The sequence below is a fragment of the Lithohypha guttulata genome (assembly GCF_036872675.1).
Source record: "Lithohypha guttulata strain CCFEE 5908 chromosome Unknown scaffold_2, whole genome shotgun sequence".
Lineage (NCBI taxonomy): Eukaryota > Fungi > Ascomycota > Eurotiomycetes > Chaetothyriales > Trichomeriaceae > Lithohypha > Lithohypha guttulata.
In genome coordinates, this window is record NW_027042751.1 from 472439 (window position 1) to 496808 (window position 24370).

The 24370-nt window shown below is 48.9% G+C and overlaps 9 protein-coding genes across 9 annotated transcripts; 4 read left to right on the forward strand and 5 right to left on the reverse strand.

The window, feature by feature from the left end:
- Positions 1-540: 540 nt before the first annotated feature.
- On the forward strand, positions 541-2317 carry LTR64_002297 (uncharacterized protein; the record flags this gene model as incomplete). The annotated part of the gene is made up of 4 exons (XM_064896669.1): positions 541-799; positions 854-1108; positions 1173-1583; positions 1632-2317. 4 exons carry the CDS (start codon positions 541-543, stop codon positions 2315-2317), a joined length of 1611 nt encoding a protein of 536 aa, XP_064755619.1.
- Positions 2318-4655: 2338 nt separating this feature from the next.
- LTR64_002298 (uncharacterized protein) lies at positions 4656-6632 on the reverse strand (the record flags this gene model as incomplete). Its single annotated transcript, XM_064896670.1, has 3 exons — positions 4656-4660; positions 4717-5499; positions 5588-6632. 3 exons carry the CDS (start codon positions 6630-6632, stop codon positions 4656-4658), a joined length of 1833 nt encoding a protein of 610 aa, XP_064755620.1.
- Positions 6633-8515: 1883 nt separating this feature from the next.
- On the reverse strand, positions 8516-10120 carry LTR64_002299 (uncharacterized protein; the record flags this gene model as incomplete). The annotated part of the gene is made up of 1 exon (XM_064896671.1): positions 8516-10120. One exon carries the CDS (start codon positions 10118-10120, stop codon positions 8516-8518), a length of 1605 nt encoding a protein of 534 aa, XP_064755621.1.
- A 1498-nt stretch (positions 10121-11618) lies between these two features.
- LTR64_002300 (uncharacterized protein) lies at positions 11619-12566 on the forward strand (the record flags this gene model as incomplete). Its single annotated transcript, XM_064896672.1, has 1 exon — positions 11619-12566. The coding sequence occupies one exon, from the start codon at positions 11619-11621 to the stop codon at positions 12564-12566; it is 948 nt and encodes a 315-aa protein (XP_064755622.1).
- A 618-nt stretch (positions 12567-13184) lies between these two features.
- LTR64_002301 (uncharacterized protein) lies at positions 13185-14784 on the reverse strand (the record flags this gene model as incomplete). The annotated part of the gene is made up of 2 exons (XM_064896673.1): positions 13185-14489; positions 14542-14784. 2 exons carry the CDS (start codon positions 14782-14784, stop codon positions 13185-13187), a joined length of 1548 nt encoding a protein of 515 aa, XP_064755623.1.
- A 2133-nt stretch (positions 14785-16917) lies between these two features.
- On the forward strand, positions 16918-17749 carry LTR64_002302 (uncharacterized protein; the record flags this gene model as incomplete). Its single annotated transcript, XM_064896674.1, has 2 exons — positions 16918-17379; positions 17438-17749. The coding sequence occupies 2 exons, from the start codon at positions 16918-16920 to the stop codon at positions 17747-17749; spliced, it is 774 nt and encodes a 257-aa protein (XP_064755624.1).
- Positions 17750-19959: 2210 nt separating this feature from the next.
- Positions 19960-21303, reverse strand: TAZ1 (Lyso-phosphatidylcholine acyltransferase; the record flags this gene model as incomplete). Its single annotated transcript, XM_064896675.1, has 2 exons — positions 19960-20765; positions 20835-21303. The coding sequence occupies 2 exons, from the start codon at positions 21301-21303 to the stop codon at positions 19960-19962; spliced, it is 1275 nt and encodes a 424-aa protein (XP_064755625.1).
- Positions 21304-21612: 309 nt separating this feature from the next.
- On the forward strand, positions 21613-22010 carry LTR64_002304 (uncharacterized protein; the record flags this gene model as incomplete). Its single annotated transcript, XM_064896676.1, has 2 exons — positions 21613-21768; positions 21834-22010. 2 exons carry the CDS (start codon positions 21613-21615, stop codon positions 22008-22010), a joined length of 333 nt encoding a protein of 110 aa, XP_064755626.1.
- A 521-nt stretch (positions 22011-22531) lies between these two features.
- Positions 22532-24214, reverse strand: LTR64_002305 (uncharacterized protein; the record flags this gene model as incomplete). The annotated part of the gene is made up of 1 exon (XM_064896677.1): positions 22532-24214. The coding sequence occupies one exon, from the start codon at positions 24212-24214 to the stop codon at positions 22532-22534; it is 1683 nt and encodes a 560-aa protein (XP_064755627.1).
- Positions 24215-24370: the final 156 nt, after the last annotated feature.

Genomic DNA, 24370 nt, shown 5'->3' on the forward strand with positions numbered 1-24370 from the left:
CTGATCAGAAAGTTCGAGGCAATAGCAAAGCAGTCATGCTTAGTGGGCGATCGTAGACGACATCGGAGCGAGAATGCAGGAGTTACAGGTATCAATTCGCAAGGCAGAAAGTATTGAGTGAAAAAGTGGTGACTTCGCCGAATTCGGGGTCATCTGCCACCTGTGCGATCAACAGCAAACATCAGTACACTAGTATCCAGCGTTTGTACAAGCCCGTGGAGAAAGGTGATACTTTCGAACTGACACTTTGACACTTTTCTACAATCTCGGGAAAGCGCGGTCCATGTCGGTAGTGCCTTCTTGAGAGTGTCAAGTTGTCAACGGCACCCGTCGTTTGAAAGTCACCACTGTGTTGGTGGCACTTTCTTACTGCAGCTTTCTTGTCACAACTCCAGTCCACCTGAACAAATTATCTTTCCTCTCAACAGTTTTACTCAATTACAATTTACACTGGCAACCAGCATCCTAAAGTCAAGCATCCCTTTGCCAGTATCACCATTGATTACCTGAATTTCATCTCTATCTCCTCAACCTATCAAAATGCCTCCTGCCGTTACGGCTATCGAGCGAGCCAAACCCGACGATGTCAACCAAGTCGAGGCGCCAGTGACCGTTAAAGCATATCTGATGTGTGCTTTCGCTGCATTCGGCGGTATACTATTCGGATACGACATTGGTTACATCAACGGAATAATGGGCATGCAATACTTCATTCAAGAGTTTGGAAACGGAAATGTTACAGCTGGAAAGAAGTCCCTAATTGTCTCAATCTTGTCCCTGGGAACCTTCTTGGGTGCTTGTAAGGTCACAAAGTGCGATTCTACGTCAGACAATTATAGCTAACAACACACAGTGGTCGCTGGTGATCTGGCTGATTGGTTTGGTCGACGAACCACTGTCATAGCTGGCTGTCTCGTCTTTGCGCTGGGAGCGGCCCTGCAAGATGCCTCGTCTGCCTATGGTCTATTAATCGCCGGCCGCTTCGTCGCAGGCTTGGGTGTCGGTTTCATCTCTGCCATCATCATTTTGTACATGAGCGAGATAGCTCCACGCAAGGTTCGTGGGGCCATCGTGGGTTGTTACCAATTCTGCATCACGATCGGCATCAGTAAGTCGGCTCAATAGCCCCGCTGTCGAATTTGCGCTACAAAGCCTGAACTAACTGTCTGCAGTGCTTGCTTCTCTTGTCACCTACGGAACTCAGCACCTCAACACCTCAGCATCCTATCGTATTCCGATCGCCATCCAATCTGTCTGGGCATTGATCCTCGGTCTTGGTCTTGCTTTCCTTCCCGAAACACCTCGATATTTCATCAAGCAAGGAAAGATTGATGAGGCTGCCAAGTCTCTTGCTCGATTGAGAGGTCAACCTCAAGACTCCGCCTTCATCGTTGTCGAGCTAGCAGAGATAGTGGCGAACCACGAGTATGAGATGCAAATCGTGCCACAAACCGGTTATTTTTCCACATGGTTGAGCTGCTTCAAAGGTGGCCTTCGGAATTCAAGCTCACCATTACGACGCACTATCTTGGGCACATCACTGCAAATGTTTCAGCAGTTCACTGGTATCAACTTCATTTTTTGTAAGTCATGGAGGCCTCGCCTCAAGTATGCTTTACTGACATCCGCAGATTACTCGACAACATTCTTCGCCCTCCTGAACCTCGGTGTCGATCCGTTCCTACTCTCTCTCGTCACCACGCTTGTCAATGTCTTCTCGACTCCCATCTCATTCTGGACAGTGGAACGCTTTGGTCGACGTCCACTCCTGATCTACGGTGCTCTCGGTATGGCCATATCTCAGTTCATCGTGGCAATAGCAGGAACCGCAGCCGGCACGAACAAGAGTGTCATCAAGGTAGAGATCTCCTTCGTGGTGATCTTCATCTTCTTCTTCGCTTCGACCTGGGGTCCGGGTGCATGGATTGTTATTGGAGAGATCTTCTCTCTACCTATCCGATCAAAAGGTGTGGCTCTCTCGACCGCAAGCAACTGGTTATGGAACTTCGTAATCGCCATCGTCACTCCCTACATGGTAGGTGAGAACGAAGCTAATCTGCGCGAGAAGGTCTTCTTTATCTGGGGTTCCATGTGCTTTGCTTGTATGGTTTATGCATACCTGCTTGTACCTGAGACGAAAGGTTTGACTCTGGAACAAGTTGATCGTATGTTGGAGGAAAGCAGCCCGAGAACAAGCAGCAAATGGAGACCAGGAATGAACGACTTTTACTCTGTTCGCAAGCAGAGCGAGAACACGGCGGCGAATGCTACCGGCCACGAACTCGAGGATATGTCAGCCAACAAGAATACTGTTTGACCTTGGCGCTGTCAACTATAGAGCGGTGGAACACCTTGCATAGCTATTGTTGGTACAACATGCGAGAACCCTTCAGTGGGGGATTCAGGACAGAACTTGTCGTACAGATTGTTTAGAAAGCGAAGATCCTGTTGGTGATGTTGGATGTTTGCACATGCGCGAATACGTTTAATGAATTCTATCGACGCTGCCAGATAATGCATGTGATTATGAAACTATGGTACATCCTTGTAGTGTAGAGCTTAGATTTCAGCCTCTTGTGAGATTGACTTCGTCAACTATATGAATCAGATTGCTCATGATGCGCCTTAGCACCAACAGAAATCAAACCAACCAACCACCTCATCCCGTCTGAAGTCCCCTCCTCGATGGTCGGATCCTTGCTCTCACTGCTATTCACCACGCTCATACTCGTCAACGAAGTATGCCCATCATCCGGAAAATGCAGTAATTCCGTCCTAACACCTGCATTTGCAAGCATTTTCTCATAGACTATCGCGTCGTCTCTGAGCGGATCTAATCCATTCGCAGCAAGATATGTCGGAGGGTGTTTCGACATAGTTCTAGACTGGTCTGGTGAAGAGAAGAGATTCACAGGACTGAACCAGGGAGACGTATAGTCGTTACAGCCTAGGGTGGAGAGCATCTCGTCAATTGAGGCGGTATTGAAGTCTTCGGCGTGGCGGTTATCGTTGCGCGACGTCCATAGGGACTTGTATTCTGGTGGTAAGATCTCCTCTACGAAGAGGAAGGGCAGGGAGAGGAAGATCCCCGATAAGGGGTGCGTCAGTGGATATTGAGTTGGGTCTGTCGTTGTGAGACCGGCTACTACGGCAGCGATAGTTGCGCCGGAGGATAAGCCACCTAGGATGAAGCCGTGGGTCAGATCAGCTCCGAAGTGATGTGCTTGGTTATGCGAGATGATCTGCGTGATCTCCATACCGTCCTTCATGGCTTGAGGCCAAGAATGTTCTGGTGCCAATCGATAATTCGGACATAGGACTGTTGCTTGAAATTGTTCCGCGAAACGTCTGGCTGGGAAGACAACTTGAGATGGCGATCCTGCTCGGAACCCACCACCGAAGAAGTACAGTATCATAGGCCGTTTTGCGCATGTCTTCGAGGTCGTGACGCGTGGGCTGTCTAGGAAATCAGACTTTGGCATCCTGGGACGGACGACGAGAGTCTTTGAGGTCCAGCCATCGGATAAGGATAAGTCGATCCAGAATTCGTGTAGATGAGGCGGACATGGCCCGAGTCTGGTCAGAGCTTGCTGACATTGGTCTTCTGTATGTTTGCGCGTCTCGAGAATCTCGCTGAGATTCGGATGCGGAGTGCTGGCCGCTGTTCGCCCAGGACCTGTTTGCTCTGCCATCCTTGGCAGTGACGAGTGAACAGTATAACGCCTTTGGGAGCTTTGGGTGGTGGTTGCGAGTCGTTGCCTAGCCCCCAGTAAGTGGCAAGTTAATCGTGTCTGAAATTTGCAGCGAGCAATGTGTGATATGCTCCAATGCAGCATGAGGATGCTATGCAGTACTGAAAGGAGTTAAATTGCCAGCAATGATATTGTTTGCAGGCACGTCAGAGGCAACGGAGTGCCCGCAGTTAGCTCAAACTCTCTTCGATGGATACCAACCTCAATCTTTCAGTGGGATGCAAACGAGGATTTCGTGCATAACGACTGCAAGGCGACACGAAGCCTGAAGTGGTCGCACTATCGTGGTGGACGAAATGCAGAAAGTCGCACCTCAAGCTACATAGGTCCTCTGAAATTGGCATGCGCCACCTTCCACGTCTCGTCGCAGTGATCGTTTGAGGTCGATCATGTTGTCGTTGAATTCCGACAGCAGATTGCTGCAAATCTGCTTAGTGTGAAGGTCTCATGAACCACTGCACTCTCGTCTGCAGAGTCGCTAATTCTGCTGATGCTTTGAGATCGAGCGGGTTAGCGCCACTCAACTTCGAGCCACGTTATCAGTCGTCAATCAATTCTCCGTCCAAGTCTCGCGATAGCTCGCTTGATAGCTAAGACACGTCCGGAAGTTGGCTTTGGGGGCTGAATCTGAAGTTCCTTGACAACTGTTCCTTGCCAATGCATGTTGCTAAGCCGGAAACGGAAACACTTCGAACAAGAAGACATGGGAGCCACGTGAAGTTCGGCCTCCCCGAGCCAAATTGCGGAGTCGATAGGAGTCGAAACTTGATCGTTGCAGCTGCTGTTCGCAGCACAATGTGAGTTTCTCCGTTCAGAACCATTGTAATGGGATTGTTCCTGGGATCTGCGACTGCCCGAATAGTATGAGATAACCACAACATGCGCATTGGCATGTAAGTTCACTTAGCCTATTGGATGTTAGTCCAACTCGTTCTTATAGGCGGCAGCTCTCAAGGATGCTTACTAAGTAATTCTGTTGATCGTGGGTCAGTCAACTTCTGGATATTCCTGACAAACTTCTGTCGATTTTCCTCTTTGAGAGCTCCAGGCTTCCAATATTCGTACTCCATCCATTCGCCTTCTTTCATCTGCGCCTCAACTGCTTCGTGCCAGCGAGCACCCAGCTCAGGCTGTAGAGGAACAACGCCAGTCTCGTCGCAATATTTCTCCCAACACACAAGGAGTTCCTCCAGTTTCTCTGGCATTTTCTGAGCCAGATCATCTGTTTCGCCAGGATCGGCGCTCAGATCATACAGCTGCCAGGCTGATATGCCTTTAGGAAATGGAAGGAAGACTGCTTTGTACTGACCGACTCGAATTGCAGCACGACCACAAAGTTCCCAACCAAATGCCTCACTGGGATGGTGTATGGTGTCAGAAGAGCCTTGTAAATATGGTATCATGTCTAAGCCACGCATTGGTACGACACTGCGACCTTTCCATTCAGGACTTGGATGCTTGATTCCTGCTAGGGACAGGAGAGTAGGTGTAATATCCATGACGGTCACAAACGTGTCAGTAATCGTGCCCTGCTTGTCTTTGTGCAAAGCTGGATATCGTAAGACGCATGGTACACGAACGCCTCCTTCAGTGGTGTACGCCTTGAACAATCGACTTGGTGCTGTAGCAGCCTGAGCCCATCGTGGACCATACCAAACAAAGGAATCCTTATTGCCAATATTGTCGATGTGGTTGTTGTAGTGCTTACCAAGATGATCCATAAGCTGACCACTTATCATCGGATATGCTTGTTATACATTAGTGGAAACTCCCGATGTGTTGACCGCCGAGCATATCCTCTGACAAAGGAAACGTGGGGCTTCAAAGTTACTTACCTTCATATGCAGCTCCTTCAGCACCGTTGTCGGAGAAGAACATTATGAACGTGTTATCGAGTTCACCAATTGACTCGAGGTAGGAAGTCACACGTCCAATATTATGGTCAAGGCACTCAACCATGCCTGCGTAAGCCTCCATCGCTCGAGACGACAATTTCCGTTGCGACTCCGACATCTCATCCCAGCCCTGAACCTCGTCGGCTATAACAGGATGTGGTCGAACGTCTTGTGGTATCATCCCCAGTTCAATCAGTTTAGTCAACCGTGCTTGTCGAAGCGCTTCTGGACCCTCGTTGTATACGTCTCTGTAGCGATCGACATATTGTTTGGGAGCTTGCAGAGGCCAATGAGGAGCACTGAAAGGATAATAAGCGAAGAATGGTTTCTGCTTGAGATCTGGTGAGTCGTGCCACTCTTTGAGGTATTGCAGCATTTTGTCTCCGTAACCATCACTCGAGTACCAACCTTCGGGCAACTCGTCGACGTAGTGGTCGTCCTCCATGTGCAGGGCGATGACAGACTTCTCGAGGAATTTCGGAAAGTCGGCATCTGGTCGGTAGTCATAGTGATTCGAACAAGCAGGTAGCAGTGCTAGACTTCTGTCGAAGCCACGAGCATGGGGGCTGCGTTCCTTGGTAAGACCCAAATGCCACTTACCGCTCATCATGGTGTGATATCCTCCATCCCGTAGAACCTCCGGAAGAGCAGCAACCCTTGAGTTGAGATAACCCTCATACCCGGGCATGCCTCTCTGAGGGGCTGTGGTATACTTTGAGCCCTTTGGAAAGTTCTGGCCCGAGAAGTCAGTCCATTCAATCAGGTTACCTAGCCCGGCGATGTGGTGGTCAGTCCCGGTCAAAATCATCGCTCTGGTAGGAGAGCAAGCAGCTGCTGCATGGAAACCAGTCAGTCGAAGGCCTGTGCTTGCGAGCTTATCAATATTCGGTGTCCATATCTCGCTTCCGAAGCAACCAGCATCGGAGAATCCCATATCATCCGCCACGATGATGAGGAAGTTGGGTCGCTTGCTGGTGGAGTTCATAGCGTAGTCTTGTACAATACGTGCTGTAGCAACAGAAAATGCTATACTTACTTCGAACCAAAGTGCTTTCCAGGAAGAAGAGATAAGAACGATACAGCGTCTGTTGTTTTGGCGACAGCACTTTGCCGAAACCAGACTCTCGACAAGCACATTGAGGCGATCAACCCGGAGCGTCGCTCTTGGCCTGCATTTCCCTTCAGGGCCACGCTGTATGTAAGCCATTCCATGTCGACATTATCGGACGTGACATCTCGAGACGGTTCAATCTTTGAGCCGTTTCAGATCGTTCCTAGAGTGATCGCCTGAACGAGTGCATTCGAGCGCGTCCCTTCTGAGGAATGACTATCGACTAACGCCTGAATTCGCGTTCTTTCACGCGTCGAAGCCTAAATTACTGCCTATACTCGACAGAGGCTAGCTTACAAAACCCACGACCAGCTGGTGAAGCTACGATCCTGTAGGAGGTCCAACTCTCACTTTATTGTCAACACACCTCCTTGACCGCATACCAACCGACGCGTATTCCCTTCATGTCAAAAGTCCCTTTTAAGGTCTTTCGAATGCAACCTCGAAGTCGTGCAACTAAACACCCATGCTATTCCACTACATATTATCGGATCGTTGGTTGCGAGGTTCCACGACTTTCATCACGTTGTTACAATCAGCTTGTCGGTCGAATTATTCGGGTTGGGTGATGTGATTACCCTCGTGCAACACATGGCAGCGCTCGTCAAACCGCATGAACTGCCTCATTTGTCTCCTGCGGTACGAGGTCTTCCTCAGCAGGAGTCTGAAATTCCCCTATGGAGAAACTCACCATCGAGCCTAGATTCTTTAGAGAACGAAACAAGTCGATTGAACATCAATTCAGACCTGACTATCTTGCAACATGACAGTATGAAGTCTTCTCTAGGCACTTTCCGTGCGTTTCACGTTGTAAGCCTTTGCTCAATTGACTCTTCCCTCCTCGCCTACGATACTGGAATCATCGGAGGCGTCCTAACACTCTCTTCATTCCGACGCGACTTCCAATATACAAAAGCAGAAAGAACACAGGTCAATTCAAATTGCGTTTCTATCCTGCAAGGAAGTGCTTTCTCCGGCTGTTTTCTCATCTGGCCAATTACTGCCTGGCCAGGGAGGAAATGAGGTATCATCGTATTGTCGCTGGTCTTTTGCGCGGGCACGGTTTTGCGAGTCATAAATGTGCATTCACTTGGGTTGTTCTACGCTGGCAGGGTCATTGCTGGGCTGGGTACTGGCGGTGCAACAGTCATGGTACCAGTGATAGCTGCCGAGTTCGCTCCCAAACATCTACGTGGCAGACTTGGAGCGTGCTTCCAGCTGTTTTTTGCTAGTGGTGTGACGTTATCGTATTGGGTCGCCTATGCTGCGAGTGCTGGAGTTTCAAGCGCATCTTCTACGTAGTGGATGATTCCTGTTGGTCTCCAATTCGTTCCAGGTGGCCTGCTCGGACTGGGAATGCTGCTCATCAAGGAAAGTCCATGATGGCTGGCGAAGAAAGGTCGCAATGAGGAGGCGTATCAGTCATTACTTTGGGTTCGTGGTGGTGAAAGTCCTGAAGTGGCTGTTCAATTCCATGATGAGTCAAATCATTCCCTACAGCATCGCGAATATCAGTTGGAGAACTTTCCCATGTTCGGCATATTTAACCTGGCGAACATCGTGTATGTCCGGTATTTTGTAAAAGAGACGAATGGAAAGTCTTTGGAAGAGATGAAGGTTGTCTTTGGTACTGTGGATTCTTTGCCTGCAGGGATGTCGAGAGTAAGAATTGAGACACTGTTAAGAGGACTGACGATGGCGGTGATCAGAGATGATATACTGAAAAGAAAGACAACTTTTATTGTATTCGGTACAAGCTACTTCTTTTCACTCTCACTTTCAGCCTCACCTCCACTCTCAGGATGAAAGCTCTGCTCCTTCTTCCACCACAACGAGCCCATACCAACCAAACCCGTGATCGCACTTCCCGCCATACAGATTCCGACAAACACAACAAGACTCCCATACCCCTCCGCTCTAAAAGCACTCAATGCCCTCGGTGTACCAAGCAGCAATAACGCCTGAGATATCGGACCAGAAACCAGACCTCCGACACCTCTTCCCAAACACATGTAGCTGTATATCGTTGCGGCATCACGTTCGCCGAACAATGTGCCCATTCGCGCCCATAACACAATGAAACCACCAGCAAAACAGCCGAAGAGGAATGCAAAGCCAATCAAGACACCTTGACTTCTCGCCCCTGTGCCGAATAATCCCCATAGTACGAATGTGGCAATGGCAGAAACACCGCTTGACAGGAAGATCAAAAGGTTGACGTGAACCATGTCGCTGAGCTTGCCGAATCCCAGATCACCGACGAGCATACCGATGTTGCCGATTGCAAGGATCAGCGCTCCTGTCTCCTTCGAATGGCCTGATTGCGTAGCGAAGACAGGGAGATAGATGAATGGTAGATAGGCTGCACATGCTTGAAGCAAGTTCGAGAACATGAAGATGTAGAATATGCCACGTTGATAGTAACGCTTCTTGGGCTGGCGTGCTGGCCATGTCGCTCTGTGCTCGAGTGAAGGCGTAAAAGGTAGGTCTCCCACCGTTGTCCTGGATCTTGTTATTGGGGTCAAGAGCGAGCTCCGCCTCCGTTCTGGCGGGCCGGGTACAGCAGAAGCCGGTTCAGCTGTCTCCTCTGGCCTCTCGTGCAGAAACACGATGGCAGGACCACTACAACAGAAGATGATCGCTGCAAATACCAGCAGAGTCGTTCGCAAGCTGTATTTGCGCAATAGCTCAGTAGCCAAATAGGTGTAGACAACGCCAAGAAGATCATCTCCACCAAAGACAATGCCGTATGCTAGTCCTCGATGTTTGTCAAACCATGTATTGAGGATGATGAGCGCAGGTATACTACAGAGAAGGGCACCAATACCGTAAAGCAGTCCTTGCGTGACGATCAGGCCGGGCAGAGTTGTGATGAAAGCAGATACCAACAAGCTAATCACACAGAGTATGAAGCCGATCAAGATATATACTTTTCGGGACAAGGCATAATGCTGACAACACCAGGTCACAAGCGGTGCTCCAAGGAAGACCAACGCGTTGCTGAGAACGCCTATCCATGACGCCTTACTGTGGTCGGCGAAATGACCCGTGTAATATTCTTGGTAAATTCCGAAGCTCAAAATCACACCATACGTGGTTGAGTCGACTAGAAGAACTGCAATCAGTGTGAATATGGCAGCTTTGCCTTTGTCCTTGGGGGGTCTCGGCTTGGTAGGATCGTCATCTCTCTTCAGGAACTTGAAGCTTTCGCTTGTGGTGTCGATAGAGATTGTCGGTCGTGAGCTGCGGACGATCTCTGTTAGCGTGATGTTCGTAGGGACGGGTGTACCCTTGGCGATTGTGTCGATATTGTCGTCGCGAATTTGACAAACTTCCTTGAGAATATGATCGTCGACTGCCATACCACAAGACGAGGTGGTTCGGGGACCTTGGACGATGAAGCTGCCTCTGGAAAAGGGATCACATCGCGAAACAAATAGTTTGGCTGAAGAATTGAAACCTCAAGCAGGACATTAATCGAAGCTTTAGACTTTCTAACGATTGCGCAAACGTTAACACAAGACTGTCACTCCCTGAGTCATAAGAACAGCATCTCGAGTTGTAGCTTCCACTTGCAATCGCCATCCTTGTGCAGGAGCTCCCGTATCCAGAAGGAATGACGGTTGTCGTTTTCACAGCTGTGCATGCACACGGCAAGAAAAAGATCGAATCTCCTCCTGGAGTCCTTTTGCTTTCGGAAAAGCAACGTGGCTGGCTGATCTGTGTCCGTGTGAGGCATACATAATCGACATCTAGACGACAAACTCTTCCAAAGCAGCAACGCTATGACGCGAATGGAATGAAGGAGAAAAGCAAAGGTGTAGAGAAGGGGGAACTGGGCAGCTGAGGCTGAAGCTCTATTTGAGCCGTTATGGATACACGTGCGTGTACAACCAATGAAAGCACATCTGTGACCTTCAGTCTGGCATGTTTTGGCGGAGGTCTTGGTTGTACCTTCTCCTTCGGGTGGAAGATATTTCAGCTTGCGGACCATGAGGGAGACGGGAAGGTTCAGCGATGAACTTTGAAGACGACCAAACCGATCGCCAATTTCTGGCCAAAATAGTAGCGAGCATTTTTGAGTCGCTTCGAGCTCTGCAAGTACTATGTGGTAAGCGTGCTTGAACAAGGACGAGCCAGCATTATGGGACTTTCAACCATAAATGTAATTGACGTCTTCGATACCTACCCGTTCCGACAAGATACGGTGCGATGGGGATGATACTGCTGAACAAGCTCGACAATCTCTCTGGCCGCCGAAGCTCGTCAGGAAGTTCTGCTTGTCAAAAATTGCAGGCTCCCACCAGAATGTAGATTTGGCTGGCTTTCTGAGAGACAGAACCATGACTTCTCTTCAGCATTAGGCCACGTAAAGATAGGTTGGGGTGCGATTGAGTACAATACCTTGGTATCAGCGCTCGACTGAACAAAAGTATACCCACTAGGCAAGGACTACGCATCGCCTTTACAAGGGCATACGTAGTCTTCAGATCTGCACCTTGACAAAAGTCGATTCACACAATGGTTGAACTCGACCCCGGTTTGTCTCTAGCAGCTGAACAACGAGCGTTGTCTTTGTCGTTTCTTGTGAGCCGGTCAATGCCCTGCTTGACTTCCTTTCATCAACAAAGATACTGGCATAGTCAAGAATCACAATGCGATTATGTGCCGTACATCATCGCTGCTCATATATATACTCTATACTTTCTCGCAATATTCAACTCGACATAATTACAAATCCAAAATCAGAGCAAGATTGTTGAAGCCGAACAAAGTTTCCAACCTAATATATCAACTTACAACCAGCATCGAAATCAAACACTAAATTAAGTCCTTGAGCCTCGAGACAAAATGTCAAAAATGTCCAGGAATAGCGGAATGCCAGTCATGAAGCTCGTGCGGAACCAAGACAAATCGCTGAACCTGCAGCCTGTCTCAGGTGGAATTAAAACAGAAGATATATCGCGGCCGACTCTGGTCAAAGCACGCTTGCCAGATGGCACCATCCAGACCATGCCTGAGAAGATTCCCTTGGCCACTCTGTGTAATCGTTGCCCAACAATCTACCGACTCTGCAGTGGTCGCGACCTGAAGAACTGTCTAGACTTTACCATCACTCTACGAAACCCTCAGCAGCTGATTGGTTTCCGCATCGTCTATGATATTATCCTCAACTCCCGAAGACTAGAGGTCAACGATACGAGTGAGTTGAACCCCATTCCCGAACACCTACGCAACGAAGAAGCCCCACTTTACACCCTGTTGCTGACCGCAGAAGTAGCTCTGATCTTAGGTATGGAGACTTTGTGTACACGCGCTGAAGTCACAATCAAGAGCATGCTCTACACCACAATGCCCTATCTCGACAAGTACAAAGACTCCTGGAACGTTTCTACCACTGACCTTAAGCACCTTTACGAGTACCTTCGAGGTCCAAAGGATCCGTACTACTGGATCCGTGTCGAGGTCAACCAGTCCTTGGCGCTAGCAACAACCCGTGGACTCATCGACCCACTCCCCATTACCAAGTATCTGGGCGAAGACCAGAGATTACTGATGAACCATACAGGACTCGAGCAGTTAGCAACGGATGGACTTCTACATCGCGAAGACTCTATCCTCTCCTCGAGTTCATCCTCGAATGGAGACGATTACGACGAAGAAGAAGGCATTGTGCACGTCATGACCTTGGACGGATCATACGTGAAGGCCAAGGTAGAGGACGGGATTTATGTGGTTAGGGATCAGAATGATCCATCTAAATGGTTACCCTTGTTGATTGGGGGATACGCCCTACAGCCGACTTGAGAGGGATGAGACCGAGTCAAGTATCAAATAGCAAGTGCCATAACAACACGAGAAAAAGTAAGAAGAAGAAAAAATCAATATTTGTCTTTTTTTGGACTTGATATACGACACGTCCTTTGAATGCTACTTCTATATGTTCTTGTGAAATGACCTTCCGATTAGTACCTGTAATAGAGTTCTGAGGCTGCTCACCGAGGCGTAACCTATATTTTCAATGTCGCAAGCTGCTTAGCACTGATCAGTGTTTGCAAATACCGTATGGCAGTCTCATAGAGATATCGGTTTGGAGCAGTATCAAGCCTCGGAAATAGGTTCGATTGGCCGTGAGTGTTTTCTAAAGTCAGCACAACAATGAGAGATGATCGTGCTGCTAAATGGTATATTGACAGACGAGTATTCAGCTTTCAACACTACAAGCATGGGATCTTGACTTTCAAAATCGCGCATGGTCTGCACGATGGATGCAGACACAAGAAAGAACACAGCTGATTGAATCAAATAGAATGTACAAGAAACTATGTTGCTGGATATCTGCCTGTAAACCAACAATACGAACTCTTACTGAGTGTTCCAACTCATCCTACCTAAACATAGCCGTGCTCCCCAAACGACCACTTCTCAGTAAACATACCTAAACTTGACGTTTTCCTTGTCAGTCTGGTTCGACCAACTAGTAGTGTCAACGCTGATATCGTGGGCGCCCGTAGCGGCCTCTCTCTTCTCCTTCTGAGCATTTGCATATCTGTAGTAGCCAAACAGCACAACTGAAACCGCAGCACCTGCCGCCTGAGTGGCAAGCACAGTAATCTTTGCAGGAATGAACTGCGGCGCGTCCTTTGCTTGAAATGTTTGCGGGCCAACGATATTTCCAACACTAAAAGCGCCGCTGATCAACGCCATGCTTACGACGCGTTTTGTTGAGCCGGCAATATTGCTTGCTATCCACTGGTAGATGATAACCAGAATGGGGACAACAAAGTTGATGAGGTAGATTCCGGCTAACAAGCCAGCCTTGTTTGCGTTGGTTTTGCCGGATGGAAGGAATGACATGAGAGCACCGCCTAGAATACCAGGAACACAGCAAACGACGATCCATGCCCAGCGATGACCTGAGGGCAGGTAACGAACACCATAGCCAACCATTAGTGTAGAGAATATTGAGATGATACCACTAGGCATATTGAGGAGAGCAGCTCTGGGTGGGGCGTAGCCGATATTCCTGATGAGCGTCGCACTGTAGGTTGTGATGATTCCGGAGGAGATGGATACCAGTATCGTGATCAACATCATGAGCCACAGTTGAATGTCCATCAATGCCTCAAGCACATGCTTGGGTTTGAAGTGCTTGTTTACGACGCCAGTCTTGTTGACCGAGACGTGTCGCAGAAGAGCAGCCTTTTCTGTCTCCGAGAGGAAACGTGCTGTCATTGGACTATCTGGAATGAGGAAAGCTGTAGCAATGCCGATGACGATAGTGACAACACCAAGGAGCACAAACATGGCTTTCCAGCCCTGGAAGGAGGGGTTTTTAACCTGCTGAAAGCCATAACTGACGGCACCCCCTAATATCTGGCCAATGCCGAGACCACAATACCAGAAGCTGAACCTTGGAGCTTGCTCTGATTTGGTGTAGTACTGGCTGCTGATAAGCATCAAGCTGGGTGCAATGGCAGCCTCAAAGATGCCAAGGAAGATGCGTGCAGCTAGAAGTGATCTGTAGTTATGTGCTGCTGCCGTACATGCTGTTGCGATACCCCATAGAACGACGTTGGCTCCAAGCCATTTCCCTGCGGGAACCTTGTTGAGGATGTAACCATTGGGCACTTCAGCTACGAGGTAAGCGATGAAGAAGGATGTTGCTGCATTGGTAAAGTCGTTGCCTTGTAGCTTGAGATCTTTTGCCAATCCCATAACAGCAGCATACTAGCAAACAGCTTAGCAACTTTTTTGGAACGAGAACGTGTAGGGTACTTACGTTCAACGAAACCTTATCAATGAATTGCATTGTGTAGCATAGGAACATTATCGGCACAATGTACCAGTCGATCTTGCGGCGCAACCTTTTGAGGTCAACCTGAGCAGCCGCATCGTCGGCTGCATTGACATGGACGAGAAAGTTGTATGCTTGATCGGGTTCACTGAGGTTTAGTCTCTGTGATAGATCCGAGCGGGAATCGGGTTCCTGTATGGTGACAAATCCTGTCTTTTCAGAAGGCATGTTGAGTTGTATCAGACCACTGACAATGGCCAGCGAAGAAGAAAGTGGAAATGAGAAACTGAGAGACTATTATCTCCTACAGTGTGTTAAATGCCCCTGCCAATGGAACAGCTTCCTAGATCTCGTGGGAACCATGAACGGAACGGAGACTTCCTAGAGCACGTTAACAAAGGTAGCTCGCGACGAAGCAGCAAATGAAGAGCAGCATGCTGCAACATCAGTTCGCTGACAAGCGGCCTGTTGGTGACAGGGAACGGATGTCAGTGGTGTCTGCGTAAGCGTGTGACGGTACAGGGTAACCTGCAATCTAGCTAGGATCGACAAACAACCATTGAATATCGGGTGTCAAGTGGAACCAGAATTTATGCCAGGCGCGACCACGGTACTTGTGATGACTCCTGCGAATATGTGGCACGTCCCGCAAGACGGGGTTTTCCGCTTCGATGCGGCATATCACCCCAGGAAAGCGGCAAGTTTCACGTTGGTCTGCGGTTGTGTTAGTGGGTCTTCGTGTCGATCTTTACCATCTCCTACCCGCCCTTGCAGAGCGCCGGAACCCCCATATGCAAGCCAAAAGATGTGATATCGGCTCATGATCCTGAAGAAGCTCGTTTATGCAAGGGCCTGCTCTACAACCAGACGTGTAGCATGTGATGGGTAGTTATCCAAGCTGGTTGCAGATAACGCCCACAACTGTCTTTTCTGTGGGAATAAGTACTTTGGGAGAGTTGTCACTATGAGTTCAGCATTTGCTTAATTGACTGGCGGAATGACGACCATGAGCACTATGCCCACCCCCAAGATCTGAGGCTGTCGTTCTTCGATAGGATAATGGCAACCAAGGAGGTATGTTTGGCTGCTCGAGCAGATCGATGCTTGGGTTGCAGACGTCTCGTTTGCTTCTTCTGTTATCTTGCAGGTAAACGCGACCTTGGCACGGAGGTAGTACTCTCTTTGCAGTACGTGATTCAACGGATTGGGACGGCATAATTCGTCAAGCTGCAAGTCTGACGCGCCATAGCCTGTATGTGGCTGCAGGATAGCAAAGCCGTATCTGCAAGCGCGAGTAAGGAGAACGAAGCTCTCATACTCGATGAGCCAAGTCGTGTGGTGAAAGAGGAAAAGTGGTGTGATGGTTCTTACGGGAACCTTGTCCGATTATCCGCCTGCGCAGTGCTAAGTCAGGATGAAATACTGCGCCGTCGATCACTAAACTACTAGCGTGATTCATACCCATCGTTCTTGCCGCGTCCACTTCCATGACTTCGCGTATTATTGTTCAAAGAGGTAGAGCAGACAACCCGTCTTCCTCAACTTTACCGACATCCAGCTCTTGACGAGGACGTTTCCAGCCGTGGTTGGATCCACCGAATGTCGAAATCATCCCTTGGGAAGATCCAAGATGAGTATCGACCATGTTCGTTGCTGATCCTCGTATCGAGCGGATACCCAGGATATTCAAATCTTTTCGTTAGAAGTAGGTGACAAGCAGGCTTTGCGACGGTCAACGTCGTATGGAGGTTTGATACTGCTGTGCCACATTGCTTTAACCCTGTGATATGAGGGCTGGCACGTAGGCTGCTTGTTGAACTCATATTTCTCTACCTAAGTTCATCCCTGGCCATGTTCTAATACCCGTGCCACATTCATGAAAGCTCTTGGGTAACCTATATCGAAGACAAAGCATTGGAGTCCCCCCACGAAGTTGTGTATCCTTTCACGTCCCGCAAAGTGTTTGAGAACTTCTTACAAAGATAAGCCCTAGAACAACTATGACTTGGGTCGAAAATGCCAGACCAGAAATTGAGGCCGAGTCGCAATGGCCGATGATCGTCGCGGTCTGTGTAGTCTTGACAGTGGCAATGGCCTCAACTGTTGGCTTGAGACTATATGTTAGGATACGCATGATCAAATCGGTTGGCATCGATGATTATGTGATGCTGGCCTCAATGGTAAAAGTCTACTGCTCGCAGAAGTCATCCATAGCTAAGTATCACACAGGTTTGCGCAATCATCTACAACGGGCTCTGTATCGGTCAAACAAAGTATGGGCTGGGACTCCCTCTCGCTGACCGTCCACCTGCCAATCTCAATAAGTACTCAGAGATCAACTTTGCCGGACGACCCTTCTACATGGCGGGCATACTTGGCTTCAAAGTCGCGCTCTGCTTCGCATACTTCCGAATCACAAATAGAAACTCACGAGTTGCATACAAACGCGTCATCTGGGCCTGCATGATTTTCTCAATTCTCACACATATTGGTGGCATACTTGTGCTTTTCTTCCAATGCTCACCAATAAGGAAGTCTGTGCGGCCCCGTATTGCTGGAAAATGTCTCGACAACGCCATCACCTTCTATGTCCTCGCGGCGATCTCTATCATCTGCGACCTAATCATTTTCCTGCTTCCGATTCCATTGTTGTTAAAGGTGCAGATCAACACGAGACGAAAAGTTGCGCTAATCGCGATCTTCCTGCTCGGATTATTCACCACTCTCTGTTCCATCATGAGAATGGTCCAGATCAGTGTTATTTACAAGACTGGAAACTCGACCATGTTGGTTCTTTGGGGAACAATCGAGATGAATGTTGGTGTAAGTGACTACGAAAATGAAATTGTACGGAAACGACTTGCTGATTCGCTGTCTACAGATCTTCCTCACAAGCCTACCATCCCTGACCCCACTCTTCACCTACTTCTCAAACAAGGCGAAAACGAGCAGCTACGGAATGTCCTCTTATGGCAAAGGCCGATCCGCCAGTAACACGGAAAATTCAGCTGTCTCTCAACAGACCTCAGGGAACTACGTCTACGGAGGTCCCACAACTGTAGAAAGGTCGGATTCACAAGAGCACATAATATCAAATACAGAGAAAGGCATGACCATTACGAAGACGACGGAGATACAAGTTCAGCGCTTGCACGACAGTATTGGTGCTACCAATCACAAGAGTTGGTCATGAAAGGATGAAAAGGTTTCTTCTGTATGATTATGCTAGATGGCGGTACGGCTATGTATGAATATTCACAACAGCATTTACTCCATTTACCCAGCGAGATACATAGGCTCTCAGTATGAAACAGCAGATGAATATCTCACGTTTTTCAGTCAACGACAGCCTGTCATCGAGCAGGAGGAAGTCCTTCAGCTAGCACCGTAACTGCGCGTGTACCAAGCTTCCTAACCAAATAATTCTGCCTCTGAGAAAGCACAATACCACCGCGGACTGCAAATGTCTTCGATGAGGAACACTGATACAGTAGCCCAACACTTGTTCCATAGCCTGTCAGACAACAGACATGCTTGGCCGTGACTCTGTGGTGTTTTGCTAGTCAGGGTATACCAGGATGTCGATCAAGGAACTTCTTGTCCTGCCTATCAACGCCATTGCTGCAAGAAGTGCCCACCCACATCGGATGATAGTCAAGTGTTGGACATAACCGAGGCGTTCCGGAATATGAAAGAACATTAAGCGAGAAATTGTTCCCCTGTATGAAACGAACAAGCATGCCATGCCTATCCTGCGTCGCAGCTCGTGCCAGGAACAGCGTTAGTACACACACCACTATATACTCCTCCACAAGACTCAAGATGCCGCCAACAGCAGAAGAAGAAGGAAAAGCAAATCACCCAATCATGATCCTGTGAACGTGAAACCAAATCGGAACCAATCATTCGTTCGTTTACTTAATCTTATACCCTAAAATCCTCGCATGCAAACCCCCCAACCTCGACAATGCACTCGACTTGGCCGACTGTTTCACGTAATCGTACTGAAACCTCGCTTCCTCTCTGCGCGAGGGTGGAAACGACGATGTTTTTTTCGTGATTGGTTCTGATTGTGTTGGCGTTGATGAGTCTGCGGTTGGGATTGTGCTGAGAGATGCGGAGGTAGATGATGTGCTTGATGATTGGGAGAGCATGGTGGATGTTGATGAGGTTCTTTTGTGGGAGTTTGGTGTCGTCATGTTGAGGAGTGGTACAGTGGTTTAGAGATGTAGGGGCTTGGGTGGGTCTTGTGACTCTTGAATATAAATGTGGTGATACGACTTTCACGTGGCCGAGTAAGAATTAAAAAGTCTTTTCACTTGGGACTTAGTATGTCTATACATATCAGTAATCAATGTCAGGATATTTCTATCTATATAGTCTGTCAGTATCTCCAATCTGGTCGCGAAAAGTATGTTGTTCGAGAAGTAAACTCCGACGTCCATGGACTCCAGCCAAGAATGGTAAACACTGCGACTAGCGGAGGAACATAATGTGGACTGCCATCAAGATGATGGCTTGATCGCAGGAAGAGGTGTGAGAAAAGTGCTTCACTGTCGCAGAATGTGCCGTGATAAGTATCAAGTGGAGCACCAGACCATCGGATATGCATCCCTGCTGAGGGGGCCTTGGGCTTGGATCTCTCGGCGCTGGTCATGGAGTTTGGCGCCAAGTGGAAATCCGACCCTGAGATCGAAGGAGTACTTCTTCTTCCCGCATACACAATCTATTGGAAGAGGTATCGCATTCATGAGTAGCAATGCGTTCGAGATCTCGAGATCGGTGGTGAGTTGAGACCATGCGCTACGGCACTTCGAGATACCACGTGCCAAGTCATCAGCCAAGGGCAATATATATGATCATATTTTAGTACTCGTTCACGAAGGCCTGACGCCAAAGCGATGGGCCTGAAGTGGTGAGGTCTCGTCCCGCTTAAATCCGTGGATGTTACACAGAGTGCACACGCATGCTCGTTATCAGTGAGAAAGAGGGTGATCTGCATGCTTGGTTGCCTGCGTTCGCGATCACAATGTGTTGCTCCGCCGCAGTGCCACATCTGCACGTGCCGGACGATCCAAGTCTCCATCGAATCCGAGAGCGAGACGAGTAATTGCAACACAATGCGGGTCCAGGCGTCTTTTGTGGAAAAGCAGCAATTCGACCGAAAGACAAGAAGTTCAAGTCAGCAAGTGAGGAAGAAACGGCAACTCGCAATCCTTCTAGAAGTGTTAAGCCAGCCTACCATGGCTTCTGCTGTCGTGAGTGTGCCTTTGAGTTCAAGTCGAATGCTTAGTCGATGCTCATGCATGAGTTCCGTGCAAGACGAGTTGCAGTTTCTCTCTTGCACTACAGCAAGCTTGTCGTCTAGCCATAACTGTTTCTGCTCCGAAATATGCATATGTTCTACGTCTCTTTAACCCAGCTGTCATCCTCCATCTTTCCTTCTCTTTTTGGACCCTCCAACTTCCACGTCTCAGCAATACCACTCTTGGGGTCCTCATCGGGGTAACCCCGTCCCCTCCTGACGTTCAGCACAAGGTCTCTGACACGTTTCGTACACTCTTTCCTCATTTCAACAACTTCTGGATCATATTTGAGCTTTTCACTGACCACGCCCAACTGCTGTTTGTACAACTGGTCCAGTAACCGCTGACGATGCTCTTCAACATGCAGGTCTCTACCTCGTATATTGTAGTAAGACTGTACCGAAGGTCGAGGTTCATGCTTGAGTTCTTGCAAGAGTTTCTCGTTCTCCTTGTCACAAAGTTCTCGCCAACGTTTCCTCAAATCACCGAATATGTCTTCGACGTCGACTTCATCGCCAAAGCTCACCACAACCTTGTTGAACATGCGTGGTATGAATCTGGGAAACGTCCTGCTTTCGTGCATTATTCTATCTGTGCCCTCGATGAACATAGGGACTATGTCGGGACACTCAACCGGCTCGAGTATTAGGCGTGAGACTCCCCATTTGAAGTAGCGAACGTTGCGTTCTGAGGGGTCGGTCTGGTGTATAAAACCTTCAGGGAAGATGTGCACCCAAGAATAGCTATTGACCGCGTATCGAGAAGGAGCGTTGTAGGCGCGAACATCGTATGGTTGGGATGGGAAGGCTGGAGGAGGTTGAAGAGGACTGAGAGGGTCGATCGCGTTCCGAGGCCATGACAAATGACCACTTCTCTTCACAATTGCCGAGTCCGCCTTCGGATCTAATGAAAACGGTGTATCATTCAGAGTAGCACAATGAGGGCTCCAGGAGAAAGTACGACTATCAGTACGTGACAGCATGCGTATTGCCTCAGTAAACGTAGGCTGGAATAGCCCTCCATGTTTCGAGTGCTTGATGCGGTGTGTAGGGAAACATTGGCCCAGCGAGAAGAAGTGGGATAACGGCGTGTTCGTAAAGCACAAGTCATGACTTGCAAAACTCCATCTGTGACTCTGATAGCCATAGAAAGCAGCGAATGATAGAGGCAGGACACCCCATATTACCGGATCATCGATGACAGAGATGTGGTTGCTGACGGTCAATAAACCACGTGTTCGGGTTTTGTAGTCTGCTCGAGCCTTCAGCAACTCGAGGAAGCGTGGCAGACCATGTACTTCTGTCTTATTGAGGCCATAGAGAGCGGCGCGACAAATAGCATGAATGCTTAGGAGGACCGAGTAGGAACCGCTGCGCCAGAGAAAGCTAGGATATTCTGTATTCTTGTACAGATGATTGGTCAAGTCATCTATCAGAACCATTTGGAAATAATGAAAGGACAGACGACAAAGTGTGCCGTCCAGCAGGAGAGGTTCAGCCCATGTTGAGTAAATTCGTTCAAGAGGGTTGAGATTTTGGTAGACAGGAAATTGAAGCATGCGCATGGCACGTGGAAGGAGCGACTACTCTGGAACGGAATGACCGCACTGAGAGAACATCACCGCACGCATGGCAGCCAGAGTTTGTAGAACATCTTTGCCGAACTTCGTCCGTGTGCACCTTCCTCTCCGATACAATCCATTTCACGATCAGACAGTCCATCACCAGCACGCTTTTCTCACACCAAAAGGATGCTGGGCATGTTCAGACCATCAGCGCCTCGTCTGGGTGGTCTGCTATGGAAGAGACCATGGCGGCTCAGCGCTCCCCAAAAACAACGGCAGCGCAAACGGTTAAAGCTTGTCGACCAGGTCGTTGATACTTTGAGCAATGCGTTGCAGAAACAGGTATGACCGAGTCCATCTCACTCTACGGCACAATGCTATGGCAGAGATACTGATCTATGTCGTAGGGCCTATCCGCCAAAGCAATTGACCGCTGGTACGCCGAAATGCCTCGTGAAGAGGAGATGCTCGCCAAGGATAAATACACTATTTTCGACAGGAAAGAGCGCAAGTACAGGAAGGGAATACACAAATTACCGAAGTGGACAAGAGTCAGTCAGAGATTGAACCCGGCTGGTTTCTAGATGGATGTATCGTTCAATTTTGAATGAAATGATGGTATTTTGATTACCATTTCACAACGAAGTGGATCGACGAAATATCGAGTCGATCCATGTGCAGTCAAAGAGAATCGAGAAGCTGAACGGTCTGGACTTTCGTCAGCAGGTACATTCAGCTGTTGAAACGATACGACGCGGCGAGGTGCCCCCTCTGGTCCAAATAGCTGCGCAAATGGCGAGCTTGCCCAGTCATAAGGAAGCCGGAATTAATAGTATAGCGAGCTTTAAGGGTCACAACACGTGCAGTGAGACTCGCACAATAGCAACAGATAAAAAAACTTCGGGAGGGAGAGACACTTGGTGTGGGTCATGCCTGCGGCTCAAAATGTACATTATCTGTACATGTATACTGTTTGATTAAATGGCTATCGGCCAGCGTCGGTGCTTGCAACAGGAAAATGCAAGCCTGCTACTGTACGTTTTCCATGCTACTTCGTACGCCAAGAGTTTCTGTCATCTAAAACGATATCAGCCTGCAATTTCTGTCATTCGACGCCCATCGCCTCGACATTCAGTGTCCCTCCAAAATCGAACTCGATCCAACGTGCACCAACCCTCTTTCTGCGCTCTTTGATCTCTCCAGCGACCTGCTTGGCCGTATTCTGTTGGCTGATGTAACGTTCGACGTCACGCCTGAAGTACTGCTTCTCGCGTTCGTGCTCAACATTCCATGGTGGATTGACTTCCTCCTCCGGCGGCTCTCTAGGACGACGATTGCCCAGCCGCATATTGGCAATTGCTTCCAGAGACTCCTGTATAGCCTGACGGCCACCATACAGGTGTTCGATCGCACGTGTTGAGTCAATAGAACTAGTCGTGGTTGATCGTGAGGCAAAGAATTCCTCCTCGCTGGGCGGTCTTCCCGGCAGCCATCCCACAGCGACTATGATAGTTGTAAGATTCCGCCAAGATCCAGTAAAGTCTGCCCCGAGTTCATTGCCTCCATCCGTCCAAGTAAGAGCCGGAAGCCACGGCGCACACCCGCTCAAGTCGAGCCAGGTGAGGCAATAGAGGTTGCGACTGAGGGAGCGCAAGATTCCGGCAGCCTCGCGCCAGTTGTTGTCAAACGCTGTATAGTAGTCTGATCCACCATATGTCTGCGTCGGTAAAGATGGAAGCGTCGTGTCTACCACTTTGACACGTCCTTTGGCTGCGTTTGGAGTATAAGTAGGATTTGGCCAGTGAGCGAGCGAGAGTGACACGAGGCGAGAAAGATGCGTAGACAGGCTGATAAGTGATGACCATGATGACGGTGCTGAGGAAGATGCTGGATTGAGCGCCAACGATAAATGTTTGAGGTTGGTGAAGCGCAAAGAGGATCGCATGCCCGAGGGCAAAGATGAACCTGGTAATGAACGATCCACCTCATCCTCCCAGGAATCTGGAACCGTCTCTAACGCACTCTGTTTCTTTAGTGATTCTGTAATGGTCTTCGTCTCACCGGTGGGCATGAGAAGTTCTTTTTCGATTTTTCGGACTGTGGCCCATGAACCCAGGCTGTTTGCGAGATCAAGCCGGTATACGGTGTCGAACTCATTTTGGTCACAGTCGGGTGGGAACAGGAATGGAAACGGGTTAGGCCAATATGCATCGTTGTAAACAGCGAGGTAGCTCAGCAGAGTCTCTCTCACCGACACAGGCAACGTCGACAAATACGTGTTATCATATTCTGCATGCCAATGCCAATTTGTAGCTATGTTTTTCAAACAGATATGTTGGAGACTATCTTGCCTGGGGAAATGGTCGCCTGGCAACGTCGCACCCTGCTGCTGTAACCTGGCTCTTAACCAGCGTAGTTGAGAAAAAGTACCTCTTGCATCATCCGGCGCATGCTGACTGTCAATCAACCATGATCGGGGAGGTGGGGGACCGGGAATACGTCGCAGTCTTCCTGAACCTCGTAACTGGGTTCGTGGGAGGGGTGGAGCAGGCGCAGGCATGTCGAGAATTGCTCTTACCGCAGGTGGTAGGGACGACAACGCTGCATTGTCGATATTCTGTTTGTCATCCCCTCTGGCTCGTCTCGCTTCGCGGATGAGTTCATTGACTGTCCGTTTGGATGGTTCGCCATGGCTACTAGAGGCAGGAGCTCGGTTTGAGATGAGATTGGAAGGTGCGCTGCTTGCAGGTTTAGTGAGTAGTGCGCGATTCTGATGCTTCTTGGGCATAGAGTGGTTGCCGTGGGTTTCGTGATGTGAATGCTCAACCTCGAATAGAAGGCAAGAATGAAAGTCGCAGTTGCTGCAGGCAGATCCGGCGTGACGTCATACTCTTTTATGGAAACCTCATGTTGTGATCTGAGAGTATGTTCGTTACCACTATTC